The sequence below is a fragment of the Bombus fervidus genome, chromosome 4 (assembly GCF_041682495.2).
Source record: "Bombus fervidus isolate BK054 chromosome 4, iyBomFerv1, whole genome shotgun sequence".
In the NCBI taxonomy this organism is placed as follows: Eukaryota; Metazoa; Arthropoda; class Insecta; order Hymenoptera; family Apidae; genus Bombus; species Bombus fervidus.
Window position 1 is genome coordinate 2159636 of NC_091520.1, and position 16628 is coordinate 2176263.

The window sequence follows — 16628 nt, forward strand, 5'->3', positions numbered from 1 at the left end:
TTGTTGCAAATATCTCTCTTGGAAAGATTCTAATGCATAATATGATCTTAATGTTCAGATTTTTTGGCAAACAGTCGCAAAATTTGATCAGCCGGAAGAGTAATATGTAACTGTAAGTATATAATATGAGAAATAATGTAACAAGTGGTTCAGTTCTTGAAACTGAACAATCGGCGTTAACAAAATATAATAAATGAAAAATTGCATCGTGGCGTAATGAGATAAATATGAAAACGAGATTAATGATACATATTTTAGGCACATTATAATATAAATAACAATTGAAAATAATAAAATTATTGACGCGAGGAGATAAATTTAATTTGCCCTTTTTAATTCAATTTTCATTAATATTTATTCTATATATACTATTTATTTCTCATTATTAACACAACAATCATATTCTTTTTATTTTTCTAATTTTTTGTATAATAATCCAGGTAACAATAGCTCGAGTTAAATAGATTGCACACTTGATACGATAATTCCACATCGAAGTTACCATTTACATTTTTCAGTATAATGCCAGAAGTACCGACATATATGACGCTGAAACCTTCATAATCTATAAATGTGAAAGATAAAATAATGTCATAAAAGTGCGTCCCTTGAATAGCGATAATTTTGACAAAGCAAAAGAATAATTTCCCGTCGAAAATCAAACAGACAGCAACGTGAAAAAGTTTCCGACCAGATAGAATTTTACTTTTGCGCAAAAACAAAAACTAAAGGAATTCTGACTAATATTAAATATAAAAACGCATCGTACAAAGGAAATGGTACAAGAAACATATTACCTATGTATACGTATTAAAACTGATAAAATCTGATAAAACGGTATCAGGGATATCGTAATTATTTATTACAAAACATCCCTTTCGCAAGAGACACGTGTTCCCATTCTCCCGCCTGTCGGAAATCGCTTGTTTTCCCAGAAGAACGTTCCATGTACCGTCTTGTTTTGTATATACATATAACGAAGTTAGATTATAAAGAACTATGAGTTACGAATTACTCTGATAACCGAAACGAACGCCAAGTATTATGTATTACGAAGGCAAAAGGTGATGTACTTATTGCAAAAAATTGCAACATCTTCGAAAATTACGAGAGAAACTCATATGGTATTGGCTTCACTTTGAAGATTCCAATGGCTCTCACGATTACGTGCGAATATATTACCTATATGCAATAATAAGTAATATTACTTCTTGTATTATTTCCAGTGGCTAGAAGAAGTATTGGCTCACTCCCTTATTTTACAAAAAAGCATGCTATTATCAAGTACTGTAAATTTCATTTTCATAGTATTAAATTTTTGTATTCGCGTGATAGTACTGCTAAACGATACAAAATTTCATTGGAATTTTAATAATGAACTGCTATATGAATGCTGTAATAAATATAACGGTGTGCCCAATAAATTTTATAGCCATTGTACTTTACATGCGTGTATTACCCTAATATTACTAAAAATTCCTTTAACCATTGCTTTTACAAGTAGTTTCTACACGCCAGTTAATATATATGATCTCAATGGATAGAGCATAAATAACTTACGCCTGTGAAGCTTTCCAGGGAAAGGTTTGAAAATTTTCCGAAAGTCAATGTGAAACCCCTTTGAGACCTTAATATAACAGGTATCAGAAGACGACTCTTGTTTGGACGTAAATCGTACCAAAGCATATTGTACGCTGTGTCGCCGATTAATTGGCTCTAATAACGAAACAAATATTTTAAATGAAATGTATTAAAAACTCTCTTTTAATTATCTTTACACATTGGAGCGATATGTTAATACGAAATACGTATGTCTCTTAGTACTTTTTAACGTAGAGAACTAGCGCATTCCTATAAAACTTTGAACGATTCGATTCAAGGAAACGAAGAAAGAATAATACACATTTCAAAGTCAAAGAAACGTTGGCACACTTGCGAGTGCAATATATTTTTTACAGTTTCTCATTTTGTATGCCTTAAACACATTTCACTTTTACAATTTGAGAATAGAGAAATTCTATTTTAACAAGATATAATTAGCCTTGAGGGTGTTTATCTCTTCTTCATTTCGTTCTTACCTACGAACGTTCAACTTTATCTTAAACATATTTCTCTCGTACACTACTGTCTCCACTTAAACGCCTTGCTCTAAATATGAATTATGTATATTTACAAATTTAATAAAATATAATAAAATTAATGAAAATTATGAAAGATTTACAAGGAGAAATAATTAAATAATTGATACTAAGTGCCCTTACAGCCATTATCAAAAATATTATATGTTTTTCCAGTACGATATATCTGATATAATGCAAATAAAAAACAAATGGATATTGTATGCAACAACCTTAATGCGAAGATATTCCCCAGCGAAACAATATATGAAAACTTCTAAGCAAATAACCATATAAAATACAATAGATTTGATCAATATAACAAGTCCACTCTCATCGTTTACAGCCTGTAATATTCATTTCGTAGATAACATAGTGAAAAAGTAAAGTATCTTATGCGCAAATCGAATAGTCATTACTTACAAGTACAATGAGGAATCCTTCGCAACAAGTATTAACTGTATTTGATAGGAGTTGGCTAAGAGCTATATACGTAAAAAGTTTCTCAATTTTCTCTGCAAAACTGATGATTTCTTGATATCTACTAATAAAAAATTTTAACTTGGTCTCAGTTTTAGAAATAACATCTGTTAGATTCTGGCACATTATGTCGATTTGACACCCTAAATGCAGTATCTAAAAATAATGTTTCAATGCTATAGAACTATTAACGATAGCTTTACTAGGGTCATAAAATTTCATGCAACAAAGGTTTTCTTTAGTATGGTAATCAAATTAAAACTAAATATTTTTTCATAATTTACACTTTGAAGAAAAACGGTTTCTTAGATAACCATACTCGAAGGAAAATATATCTAGAATTACTCGACAAAAATATGAAATTTATACTTGCCATCATGAAAAGCAGGGCAGTGAACGTTCCGAACGCAAGAGCCGCTGAGAAATGAATAATAAATTGTGTAGTAACCACGAGTTCGTAATTCGGGGATTCACTCGTCTCGAAAGGTAAATCCATTTTCAAAAGAAGCTCTCGAGACATTGAATCGTTGGTTCCTTGAAACGCAATAGTGCCGGCATGATAACTAACCGTAGATACCAGATACGAGGACATGATTATGCTAGTTACATAAAAGGAGAACAAGCCGGTTTTTGTTATCAGATTATTTATATCCATATTAGCATATTTCTGACAGTCCTCTTCCATAGTTGACAAAATATCGCAAAACAAGCTGTGAAGTATTGATATATGGAATAATCATTAAATTGTATCAAATAAACATTATTATATAGGAATTTTTACATTTTCATCTTTTTCGCTCAATTCAGAGAAGCTAGAATGACATCTATGGGATATATGTGGTCACGTGCGGACAAAACCTTTCTTTACCCCCCAATTTCAAGAACTCCCTCTTTTCACGCATCTCTACTAAATTCACTATCAATTATCGAACTGTATTAACGTGACACGTATATAATAAAATAATACACACGAAGAAACATCATGTTTATTTATAATATTTTGGAAATACTGAAAAATTAAGAATTAATAAGACTAACAAGTAAATTCTGTTAAATTGTTTCAATTCATTATTGTTGCAATTATATTACTGTAGTAGCAACAATTTTTTTATGTAGCATATAACATTCGATCGACGGAACAAAAATTTTTTTGTCTTTTCGTTAATCTATCACTATTATTATCCGCTGTTCGAAAAACGATGTTCATCAATGATAATTCAGTGACAAACTCAATGACAAATCAGTCTGATAAGATTGCGGGTTTTTATGTTTATGGAAATTTTTAAGCTGCAAAATGCATGGAACAGATAATGTGCGACAATACATATCCAAAGTAACAACAGTTGTGAAACAAATCTCTATTTAAATTTTACCCTTTTACCTGTATTCATAAAGTGTCAGAGTGTTAAAGAAAAATATTATCCTTGTATTGTGTAAAGATTATGTACGGTTGCAAAGTTGATAGCTGGAAACTATCCGAAGCCAAAAGGCAAGAATTAAATAAATAACATTAAAAAAATATTTGTATTCATAAAAATGTAAACTTTTGTGGGAGTTCATTGTGTATATCTTTAAAATCTCATCATATTAAAAATCATACTGTTTCAAAACTAGACAAATCAATATTTAAAGCATAAGATATATGAAAGATACGATACATGTATGGGCAGAATTTTTATTCATGAATCTCCATTCATTGAAAACAGGCTAACTTACCCATAATTCGTCCAAGTAACAAATAATTTGATAAACACTAAACTGAAAGGCACGGCGATGCTCAAATTTTCTGCTATGTTCATAAGAGTGTCGGTGTTATAATGTATAACGATATATTTGTATTGATAAGTCTGAAGCGTAATAATCGCTATCACCCAACATAACTTATGTAGAAAGTGAAATGGTGTTCCAGGCCAAACGCCACAGAAATGAAGGCCAAATTTAACAGACGGGCTAATCGTGTTTAATATCATTTCGCATAAAATTAATTATATCCTCTTGCTTAAATTACTTTAGTGCTTCCTTTTTATATACGAAGACTTTACACGTAATTTCTACACGCATGCATCACTATCACCGTTAATAAATTTACAACGGGACAGAGATTCCAAGAGCCTTACTTACATGCAGTCTCACGATAAACTGAACGTTCCGTAAAAATCATGCAGAAACATACGCAAATTATCTACGAATGACAACCTTTCTTTCCGATTCCCAGGGTCCGCATAAATATTGCAAATAATATCACAACGATTGCAGGCTTGCTGGAAACAGAACTAGGGGATAGAAGAAGGGGATGTTGCTCAAAATATAATTCCAACTTTGTTACAACTACTGGTTTCTACGGAAAAGTGCAGAAGCAAATGCGCGACATGCAACTGCATATTAAATTAAGTTTCTTATAACTTGAAGAAAATGCAAAAGTTTGGTATAGAAAACTAATATTGGAAAGTGTAATATTACATTCTATGTTACAAAGGACGACTGAAAAACAGATCTTCAAGAGGGAGATATGACAGGTGAAGTTCGATAAACGTGCACAGGTAGCCAAAAACGTGGAAGAAGGTAATAATAATTCCTTGATAAAGTGAACTGTAATATTCACGATACTTCAAAATACAACACAATGTACCAATGAAGATATTGAAACCCAAAAAGTCGCAAACATGTCATCTAATTAATGTGATAACTTACAATGTAGCTAATGTTTCGATAATGCGATTTAACCAATTTATATTAATATTAAATTTGTAGAATCCTATGATAGTAGTCGTGACATATGTAGAATTTTTTAACACCTTGTACAATTAATGAATATAAACTTTAGAAGGTTTAACTATACAATACCTAAATTTTGTTGCCTTACATGATATAGTATTTTTTTAAATAATACACTTTTATTTATGAATTTGCTATCATATTCCAGTTCATTTATATATTTAATTATATATACCATTATATATGTATATATAACATATACGTAGATACATATACTATATACTCATTGTATTTCTTATGACGAGCTCCTGTGTAATCAGTACATCGCATACAATACCGATACGTATGATGCGGATGCTTTTAAAATCTAAAAAGTTAAAAGAATACAAGCGATATCATGCAGTATACCAAATGTGCGTACTGTGTATGTATTTTTTAAATCATATAATACGTCAGTATCAAGATGTGACATCGAAAGCTTTCGCCCTTTCTTTCTTAATACATAATCTATAATTACATAAGCAATTTGACATTGACATTATCAAACATATTTCAAACGAAATTAATAAAAATTTTTGACAAGTACATATAAAAAACAGTTGCTCCTCGTTTTATTACGCGATTTGTTAAAAAATACGCAAGAACTATTTCGTGCTATCCTAGTATTGCTATCTATCAAAGCAATCTTCTACCACGACATACCTTTATTTTTATTCAATTAAAATTTTTTGGAACGTCCATTAGAAAAAATATTTTTTTACGAAAAACTATGTAACAAACAGAACTCTCGATATCTTCGAAAATATACAATCTACAATGTACAAATGACATTCAAAAAGAATCTTTAGATTGCCCTCTTTTGTTTATCATCACTTTACATTTCTTCCTTCGTAATAGTTACGAATACGCTGTCCCATTAAACAATATCTCTTTAAACGCATCGCAATAAATATTTACATATGAAAATTATCAGATACGTGGTATACCATATGTTGCATAAGTACACCTTAACACTATATGTACTATTTATTTTTTATTCTTAATACAACAATGATATTCTCTTTCCTTTTGTAATTTTTTGTATAATAATCCATATAACAATAGCTAGAGTTCAATAGATTGTACACTTGATACGGTAATTCCACATCGAAGTTACCACTTACATTTTTCAGTATAATGCCAGAAGTACCGACATATATGACGCTGAAACCTTCATAATCTATAAATGTGAAAGATAAAATAATGTCATAAAAGTGCGTCCCTTGAATAGCGATAATTTTGATAAAGCAAAAGCATAATTTCCCGTCGAAAATCAAACAGACAGTAACGTGAAAAAGTTTTCGACCGGATAAAATTTTACTTTTGCGCAAAAGCAAAAACTAAAGGAATTCTGACTAATATTAAATATCAAAACGCATCGTACAAAGGAAATGGTACAAGAAACATATTACCTATGTATACGTATTAAAACTGATAAAATCTTTTCCGATGAAACGAAATTTGATCTAATTGAAAATAATGGAAAACTATATTTTATGCTTAAATGGTATCAGAGATATTGTAATTATTTATTTCAAAACATCCCTTTTGCAAGAGGCACGTGTTCCCATTCTCCCGCCTGTCGGAAATCGCTTGTTTTCCCAGAAGAACGTTCCATGTACTGTCTTGTTTTGTATATACATATGACGAAGTTAGATTATAAAGAACTATGAGTTACGAATTACTCTGATAACCGAAACGAACGCCAAGTATTATGTATTACGAAGGCAAAAGGTGATGTACTTATTGCACAAAATTGCAACATCTTCGAAAATTACGAGAGAAACTCATATGGTATTGGCTTCACTTTGAAGATTCCAATGGCTCTCACGATTACGTGCGAATATATTACCTATATGCAATAATAAGTAATATTACTTCTTGTATTATTTCCAGTGGCTAGAAGAAGTATTGGCTCACGCCCTTATTTTACAAAAAAGCATGCTATTATCAGGTACTGTAAATTTCATTTTTATAGTATTAAATTTTTGTATTCGCGTGATAGTACTGCTAAACGATACAAAATTTCATTGGAATTTTAATAATGAACTGCTATATGAATGCTGTAATAAATATAACGGTGTGCCCAATAAATTTTATAGCCATTGTACTTTACATGCGTGTATTACCCTAATATTACTAAAAATTCCTTTAACCATTGCTTTCACAAGTAGTTTCTACACGCCAGTTAATATATATGATCTCAATGGATAGAGCATAAATAACTTACGCCTGTGAAGCTTTCCAGGGAAAGGTTTGAAAATTTTCCGAAAGTCAATGTGAAACCCCTTTGAGACCTTAATATAACAGGTATCAGAAGTCGACTCTTGTTTGGACGTAAATCGTACCAAAGCATATTGTACGCTGTGTCGCCGATTAATTGGCTCTAATAACGAAACAAATATTTTAAATGAAATGTATTAAAAACTCTCTTTTAATTATCTTTACACATTGAAGCGATATGTTAATACGAAATACGTATGTCTTTTTGTACTTTTTAACGTAGAGAACTAGCGCATTCCTATAAAACTTTGAACGATTCGATTCAAGGAAACGAAGAAAGAATAATAAACATTTCAAAGTCAAAGAAACGTTGGCACACTTGCGAGTGCAATATATTTTTTACAGTTTCTCATTTTGTATGCATTAAATACAATTCACTTTTACAATTTGAGAATAGAGAAAAACTATTTTAACAAGATATAATTAGCCTTGAGGGTGTTTATCTCTTCTTCATTTCGTTCTTACCTACGAACGTTCAACTTTATCTTAAACATATTTCTCTCGTACGCTACTGTCTCCACTTAAACGTCTTGCTCTAAATATGAATTATGTATATTTACAAATTTAATAAAATATAATAAAATTAATAAAAATCATGAAAGATTTATAAGGAGAAATAATTAAATAATTGGTACTAAGTGCCCTTACAGTCACTTTGTTTCCAATACAATTATTCATCAAAAATGTTATATGTCTTTTCAGTACAGTATATCTGATATAATGCAAATAAAAAACAAATGGATATTGTATGCAACAACCTTAATGCGAAGATATTCCCCAGCGAAACAATATATGAAAACTTCTAAGCAAATAACTATATAAAATAGAACAGATTTGATCAGTATAGCAAGTCCACTCTCATCGTTTATAGCCTGTAATATTCATTTCGTAGATAACACAGTGAAAAAGTAAAGTATCTTATGCGCAATTCGAATAGTCATTACTTACAAGTACAATGAGGAATCCTTCGCAGCAAGTATTAACTGTATTTGATACGAGTTGGCTAAGAGCTATATACGTAAAAAGTTTCTCAATTTTCTCTGCAAAACTGATGATTTCTTGATATCTACTAATAAAAAATTTTAACTTATTTTCATTTTTAGGAAAAGCATCTGTTAGATTCTGGCACATTATGTCGATTTGACATCCTACATGCACTATCTAAAAATAATAATTTCAATGCTATAAGACTATTAACGATAGCTTCAGTAGGGTCATAAAATTTCATGCAACAAGTTTTGTTTAGTACGGTAATCGTATTAAAAATAAATATTTTTCCACGATTTACACTCTGAACGAAAACTATTTCTTAGATAATCATATTCGAAGGAAAATATATCTATAACTGCTCGACAAAAATGTCAAATTTATACTTGCCATCATGAAAAGCAAGGCAGTGAACGTTCCGAACGCAAGGGCCGCTGAGAAATGAATAATAAATTGTGTAGTAACCACGAGTTCGTAATTCGGGGATTCACTCGTCTCGAAAGGTAAATCCATTTTCAAAAGAAGCTCTCGAGACATTGAATCGTTGGTTCCTTGAAACGCAATAGCGCCGGCAAGATAACAAACCGCGGACACCAAATACGAGGACATGATCATGCTAGTTACATAAAAGGAGAACAAGCCGGTTTTTGTTATCAGATTATTTATATCCATATTAGCATATTTCTGACAGTCCTCTTCCATAGTTGATAAAATATCGCAAAACAAGCTGTGAAGTATTGATATATGGAGTAATCATTAAATTGTATCAAATAAACATTATTATATAGGAATTTTATTCGAGAGTTATCTCTGATTTTGGCAGTAAGCTAGTGTTGTGAAATGGTTTTACACGTAAAAATAAATTCTTGTATATTGCATTCGTAAATTCAAAACTAAGAGTAATTCATAACAAAACAACACAAATACATAAAAATACTCAACACTACAAAATAGCTTTCATTTTAGATTCCACTGAGTTGCAAGGTTGATAGCTGGAAACTATCCGAAGCCAAAAGGCAAGAATTAAATAAATAACATTAATAAAATACTTGTATTCATAAAAATGTAAACTTTTGTGGGAGTTCATTGTGTATATCTTTAAAATCTCATCATATTAAAAACCATACTGCTTTAAAAATAAACAAATCAATATTTAAAACAAAAGATATATGAAAGATACGATACATGTATGGGCAGAATTTTTATTCATGAATCTCCATTCATTGAAAACGGGCTAACTTACCCATAATTCGTCCAAGTAACAAATAATTTGATAAACACTAAACTGAAAGGCACGGCGATGCTCAAATTTTCTGCTATGTTCATAAGAGTGTCGGTGTTATAATGTATAACGATATATTTGTATTGATAAGTCTGAAGAGTAATTATCGTTATCACCCAACATAACTTATGTAGGAATTGAAATGGTGTTCCAGGCCAAACGCCACAGAAATGAAGGCCAAATTTAACAGACGGGCTAATCGTGTTTAATGTCATTTCGCATAAAATTAATTATATCCTCTTGCTTAAATTACTTCCTTCTCATATACAAAGACTTTACACGTAATTTTCACACGCATACCGTGTACTATCACTGTTAATAAATTTACAACGAGGCAGAGATTCCAGGAGTCTTACTTACATGCAGTCTCACGATAAACTGAACGTTCCGCGAAAATCATGCAGAAACGTACGCAAATTATCCACGAGTGACAACCTTTCTTTCCGATTCCCAGGATCCGCATAAATATTGCAAATAATATCACAACGATTGCAGGCTTGCTGGAAACAGAACTAGGGGATAGAAGAAGGGGATGTTGCTCAAAATATAATTCCAACTTTGTTACAACTACTGGTTTCCACGGAAAAGTGCAGAAGCAAATGCGCGACATGCAACTGCATATTAAATTAGGTTTCTTATAACTTGAAGAAAATGCAAAAGTTTGGTATAGAAAACTAATACTGGAAAGTGTAATATTATATTCTATGTTACAAAGGACGACTGAAAAACCGATCTTCAAGAGGGAGATCTGACGGATGAAGTTCGTTAAACGTGCATAGGTAGCCAAAAACGTGGAAGAAGGTAATAATAATTCCTTGATAAAGTGAACTGTAATATTCACGATACTTCAAAATAAAGCACAATGTACCAATGAAGATATTGAAACCCAAAAAGTCGCAAATATGTCATCTAATTAATGTGACAACTTACAATGTAGCTAATGTTTCGATAATGCGATTTAACCAATTTATATTAATATTAAATTTGTAGAATCCTATGATAGTAGTCGTGACATATGTAGAATTTCTTAACACCTTGTACAATTAATATATATTGATTTTAGAAGGTTTAATTATGCAATACCTAAATTTTGTTGCCTTACATGATATAGTATTTATTTAAATAATACATTGTTATTTATAAATTTGCAATCATATTCCAGTCCATTTATGTATTTAATTATATATACCATTATATATGTATATATAACATATATGTAGATACATTTACTATATACTCATTTTATTTCTGATGACGAGCTCCTGTGTACTCAGTACATCGCATACAATACCGATACGTATGATGCGGATGCTTTTAAAATCTAAAAAGTTAAAAGAATACAAGTGATATCATGCAGTATACCAAATGTGCGTACTGTGTACGTATTTTTAAAATCATATAATACGTCAGTATCAAGTTGTCACATCGAAAGCTTTCGCCCTTTTTTTCTTAATACATAATCTGTAATTACATAAGCAATTTGACATTGACATTATCAAACATATTTCAAACGAAATTAATAAAAATTTTTGACAAGTACATATAAAAAAAAGTTGCTCCTCGTTTTATTACGCGATTTGTTGAAAGATACGCAAGAACTATTTCGTGTTATCCTAGTATTGCTATCTATCAAAGCAATCTTCTACCACGACATACCTTTATTTTTGTTCAATTAAAATTTTTTGGAACGTCCATTAGAAAAAATATTTTTTTACGAAAAACTATGCAACAAACAGAACTCTAACTTGATCACTCACGATATCTTCGAAAATATACATTCTAGCAACGAAATGTTTTATTTACAAAAGGTGGTTATTTACGAAATATTAAAATGATCTTGAATTTACTAAACTACTATCTTTGAATGTATTAAATTTTATCCATTCTGAGTTTCACAATTACTGAACGTTGTTCTTTAATCTTATTATTAAGCGTGCAGATCAATTCGTGCCCTTACAAATTCATCTGTTACTTCATCTTAAATTCAAATATTTGACCCGCTTTATGATTTACTGCAACCCGACGAAATGACTAATTTCGAGCATTATCAATAACAACTGATGCATTCGAGTGACGATATCAACTGTTGAACTCGACGAGCGATAGTACTGCACGATAACGCGAGTCACAACGGTCAAACTGAAGCATGCAACTAAGAATGTCTATGAAAATCTCCGTAACGCAGCTTATTTGTCATATTATAATCTGTTTGTGCGGGATTTAATATATTTCAAGAGATGAATAATGACATTGCTAACTTTACTCTGTCAAAATCGTCACCTTTTACAAAAGGCGGTTCGCCAATTGTCCGAGGAATAGGATTTTTTCTAAATAAACAACAAATCTAATAAATCAATTTGCACGCTTATCGTTATCGATATGTTAGATTGTTACAGTTCTAATAAAATTTGAAAATCTTTTGTATAATATATACACAGATAGAAAATTTCTAGACGTGTTCGCATACTTTCGTGAGTCACTGTATTCGTCATAATATGCTGTATGCCTTTAAAAACATTTTTATTATATTGTAACAAAAATCAAGCTTACAGTTGCAAAGCCGATCATAGACAAATCCATAAATTTCCCAGCAGTAATCGTTAAACTTCTTTGTGATCTTATCATAAGAAGAATCACAACACGTCTGTTTCTAGGTTCTAATAAGTACCAAGAAGAACCGTAAGCTGAACTGCTAACTGACAGGCTCTAGAATAAAATGGTAAATATTTATACGTACCTTTTTGTATAATTAATAATTACTGTATAGATTCTGTAAGACGTCGTGTACGCATATATTTTAATTAAATACTAACTTTACTACTAAGATATTCCCCAGCATAGGAAAAAATAAATGCTTCCAACGTAATAGCGATATAAAATAAGAAAATTTTCATAAGTACTTTTATGTCACCGTATGAATTAACCGCCTACAATAATATAAAAAATAGTATAAGTTATAGGCATAATCATAATCATAGACTAATATAAAAAAAATTAAACGTAGAATACGTATAAATAAAATTTTAATTTAATTAAGAACAATGCAAAAATAATGTTTTAATGTTATGGAAAAACGGCATTTGTAAATATTACTTACGACTATTATTAAGAAACCTATACAACATATGACGATTGTATTACATAATAATTGCATCAAAGCAATATACGAGAATAATTTTTCGATATATTCCGAATTAAGGATAATCCGGTAATGATGATCAGTTAAAGATTTAATGACATTTCGTAATGATCCATGTTTTTCATCTTTGATAGAAATATTTTCTAGAGCTTCGTGTAACATTTCTATTTGTCCGCCAATATGAAGTATCTAAATAATATTTAGTACAATATAATACACGTATAGTATTTCACCGATCTTCAGCAACATAACTTTGTAAAAAACGTAGTACGTCGTAGCACCTAAGTATTCCCCATTTGAAAAACTTTTCTATACTCGTCTATGTTCAATGATATCTTATTCTTAGGGTCATGTAATCCTTCACTCAAATATTTATTACTTTTTCAAAATATTATTTACTATCTTATAGCGTAAAAAGCGTAAAAAAGCGTAAAAAAGAATTTAGGAAAAGATAAGATTTTTCTCTATGGCTTAATTGCGTATCGACTTCATGAATCTTACAGTTATTACTATACACTTTTACCATCTTTCATAGTGATCTCTCGTAATGATTGGAATAATTATTAAAATTGTCAAATTATTAGATACGTGGTACACTATATGTTAAATAGTTACACCTTAACACAAAGTTGTATTTAGGATTAAACACGAACTGAAAACTCTTGCAAAGCGCATAGTGGGCATTATATTTTTAACTGGCTATAATATTATTTATTTTTAACTAATAGCACAGTGTGTACAAAAGGTATTCAAAAGGTAGCTTTATTTTTCGACCAGACGATTTTTTATTGAAATTTACTTTTAATTAAATTAATTTATTTAAATAATTTTATTAATAATAATTTTATTTAAATTAGATTTTTTATTAATTTATCTACATTTCATTTCCATAGTATCAAATTTTTGTAGTTACACGAAAGTACTACCAAATAATATGAAATTTATCATAGTCGGGTCTAATTAACTACTATAGTATAATATAGTATAGTATAATATAGTATAATAATATATAAATATACTATAATATATAAATGCACAATGATAAACGCAGTGATGCACAAATACTTTTTGTATCCACTGCCTGTGTGCAGTTTGTTGATAAAATGTGAAATAAATGTATTTTTGATTACTATGTTAAAACATACTGACCAATGTAATTATCAAAGCATCTAACATAGCAATGCTAATTCCAGTAGCTAACAGTTGAAGAAATTGTACAACAAATACATATTCATACATTGGACTTTCATAATATGGAAACGGAAGGTCCATTTTTATTAACAATTGTCGAGATGTTATATTAAATCCGTCATCCTGATCCTGACGACTGAATTCCAGGAACATACCGCCGTATATAAAAACGGCACTAGCGTATACGCCAATAATTATGTTTGAGCAACGGTATGCAAGTTCAGCTTTGTTTATCATGACATGTACGTTAAGTTTGGCAGTAGAAGTGTCGATCCAATCGCGAGACATTCCTATCAATATGTTTTTAAATATTCTGAAAAATATTGTTATACATGCAGCACATAAATTGGTAAGAACAAATTATAAAAGCCATTTAATTTCATCTAATTTCTTTTTAAGCTCATCTCCACTATGTTCAAACTTATCGTTCATTTTAGAATGCCGAATTTTATGCGTTTATAGGAAATTTGAAAGTGCAAATATATACAGAATGTGCATAATGTGAAAGTATATAAAATATCCAAAGTTTTTACTTTTTTAGATATACTGTCAAAAATATGAGTTTGCATGGAAACCCGCAGACTGGTTATCATGTTTGACATAGTAAACCGCAAATATGTAAGAAAGGAATTAACATTTACCCGCGTTTAATCCAAAAGCTAATTATTTTAAAGAACAGTAGACTATAAGGCAAAGTAGTGCTCACACTGTCTACTACGTCTGCCAAGTTTCCAGAACTAATATGCTTTATTATATACCGATATTGAAATATTTGCGCAGACATCATGTTAACTACCCAAATGCATCGGACAATAATTTCATAAGATGAACCTGGCCAAATTCCAATCAATCGTAGGCCAATTACTACTGGACGACTGATACTTCTGCTAAGTATCATTTTAAACGAACTGACCGGTAAGTTTGGTTTTAGAAATTATTAGTGTTTGTTATTCAGTTCTTCTTATTTCTGCATGATACGATGAAAAGTATTTGCGTCAAAACCGTTTGTGCATAGACGACTGAACACTGTATGTTGAAGATATTTGTGAAACGTCTCAGATGTTACTTCTTGCGCATTGGCCGTTTGTCCATAAAGTATTCATGGCAAACAAAGGATACAGATAAGTATAACCGAAGTTGCAACTTGTAGAGTTAGAAGCCATAAATATATGATTAAAGGAAGAGAAAAAGTTTACCCAATTTGTTTTTCCATGTCCAACATTTTCTGCTAAAACACAGAATATTGGAAATTTGTAGTAAGAAAATTCATTTCACGTTTGTCTGTGGAATGGAAGGAACATTCTCACGAAGGAACGGAAGATTTATACAAAAAGGAATTCGATAAAGGAGAAAGAACGATAAAAAGGTGGAATTCTAACATTCAAATAAGAAAAAGAGAAAAATATATTCGTTTCAATAGCGATAGACAGGTATATCAAACAATTTTATAGAAATCTATTGTATCATAAGGAAAGGCTAAGTTTACTTTGGAGAATAGGTTCTTACCAATCAGATATGTTCAATTTACGTATAAATACACTTATACTTTAGTGATATACATTCTATTATTCTGTATATTTATAATATATTAGATATTTCATATATATCCCATACAACTGGGACAAGCTATAGGGTAAGCATACCTAAGATAGTAGAAAAATGAAAGTGATTTCATTAGACAGAATTGAGCGGTTTCCAATGACGTATTATATGACCTAGTATAGATGACCAGTGTAAAAGTGGTAGCGTTTTTAATATTTAAAAATCCCTGTTATTTTTCTAAATGGAACCATAGATTTTGTCATACGTCCATCGAATAATTTTTGTAATACTACACGTGGTAGAATTATAGCTCTTGTGATATAAATAAGACTAAACGGACGAAATCTTGCACCAAATAACAATATCATAAAGTTAATATTTACTTAGTATTCTTTATTCGATGCACAATTGTCCACACCTGAGCAATGTTTGTTTATATAATCTATAAAATACTTTAAATGAAACGACATATTCTATCAGTAGAACACAAGAATGGATAGGGACGCAATATAATCCTTATCTCTTACAAAAAAAGTTGAAAATACAAAAATAAGTTGGAATCTTCTCCCTAACGATACTCTATTATTTTACTTCCTAGAATTTCTAACATTTTAACGCTACAACTACCGACAACTAATATATAGGACTTGTAGTAAAGAAATTTAAGAGCATGCAATAGAAAAAAACTAAGGAATATTAGCTTTTTTACTCATATTTTTATAGAAAAAATCTTTCTAAAAATCCACAGTCTTAAATCTATGAAATTTCAATGAAAAATTTCGAATTGATGATTTTCATACTATTTAATTGACTTATTATTTTAGCAATTATTATTTTGCCAAACTATGTGCAA

The 16628-nt window shown here is 30.3% G+C and overlaps 4 protein-coding genes across 5 annotated transcripts in view; 1 reads left to right on the forward strand and 3 right to left on the reverse strand.

Annotated features, from left to right (window-relative positions):
* The window catches only part of LOC139986778 (tachykinin-like peptides receptor 86C), a 211886-nt gene that overhangs the window by 20746 nt on the left and 174512 nt on the right, over positions 1–16628 (forward strand). The window lies entirely within an intron of this gene.
* Positions 330–4861, reverse strand: LOC139986784 (odorant receptor 4-like). The gene is made up of 6 exons (XM_072002382.1): positions 4314–4861; positions 2971–3307; positions 2541–2753; positions 2351–2464; positions 1561–1716; positions 330–565 (listed from the first exon to the last, which is right to left on the reverse strand). The coding sequence occupies exons 1-6, from the start codon at positions 4565–4567 to the stop codon at positions 515–517; spliced, it is 1125 nt and encodes a 374-aa protein (XP_071858483.1). The 5' UTR covers positions 4568–4861; the 3' UTR covers positions 330–514.
* LOC139986780 (odorant receptor 82a-like) lies at positions 5518–15747 on the reverse strand. The gene is made up of 6 exons (XM_072002375.1): positions 14875–15747; positions 14192–14546; positions 13001–13231; positions 12717–12830; positions 12454–12609; positions 5518–5679 (listed from the first exon to the last, which is right to left on the reverse strand). The coding sequence occupies exons 1-6, from the start codon at positions 15129–15131 to the stop codon at positions 5629–5631; spliced, it is 1164 nt and encodes a 387-aa protein (XP_071858476.1). The 5' UTR covers positions 15132–15747; the 3' UTR covers positions 5518–5628.
* Positions 6172–10152, reverse strand: LOC139986782 (odorant receptor 4-like). Of its 2 annotated transcripts, XM_072002379.1 has the most exons (6): positions 9865–10152; positions 9008–9348; positions 8583–8791; positions 8393–8506; positions 7582–7737; positions 6172–6531 (listed from the first exon to the last, which is right to left on the reverse strand). In XM_072002379.1, exons 1-6 carry the CDS (start codon positions 10116–10118, stop codon positions 6481–6483), a joined length of 1125 nt encoding a protein of 374 aa, XP_071858480.1. In that variant the 5' UTR covers positions 10119–10152; the 3' UTR covers positions 6172–6480. The 2 variants fall into 2 exon arrangements, with proteins under 2 accessions (XP_071858480.1, XP_071858481.1); XM_072002380.1 differs by lacking the exon at positions 8393–8506 and having other exon boundaries at positions 6176–6531.

Coding starts and splice junctions, on each gene's coding strand:
- LOC139986782 (XM_072002379.1), bottom strand. CDS start 10,118: ATGACATTAAACACGATTAGCCCGTCTGTTAAATTTGGCCTTCATTTC. Junction 7,738..8,392: donor GGGAATATCTTCGCATTAAG/GTTGTTGCATAC, acceptor TTTCGTTATTAG/AGCCAATTAATCGGCGACAC. Junction 6,532..7,581: donor CCCTGGAAAGCTTCACAGGC/GTAAGTTATTTA, acceptor TCACATTTATAG/ATTATGAAGGTTTCAGCGTC.
- LOC139986780 (XM_072002375.1), bottom strand. CDS start 15,131: ATGATACTTAGCAGAAGTATCAGTCGTCCAGTAGTAATTGGCCTACGA. Junction 13,232..14,191: donor ATGCTTTGATAATTACATTG/GTCAGTATGTTT, acceptor AATATTATTTAG/ATACTTCATATTGGCGGACA. Junction 12,610..12,716: donor GGGAATATCTTAGTAGTAAA/GTTAGTATTTAA, acceptor ATTTTATTCTAG/AGCCTGTCAGTTAGCAGTTC.
- LOC139986784 (XM_072002382.1), bottom strand. CDS start 4,567: ATGATATTAAACACGATTAGCCCGTCTGTTAAATTTGGCCTTCATTTC. Junction 3,308..4,313: donor GTTACTTGGACGAATTATGG/GTAAGTTAGCCT, acceptor AATACTTCACAG/CTTGTTTTGCGATATTTTGT. Junction 1,717..2,350: donor GGGAATATCTTCGCATTAAG/GTTGTTGCATAC, acceptor TTTCGTTATTAG/AGCCAATTAATCGGCGACAC.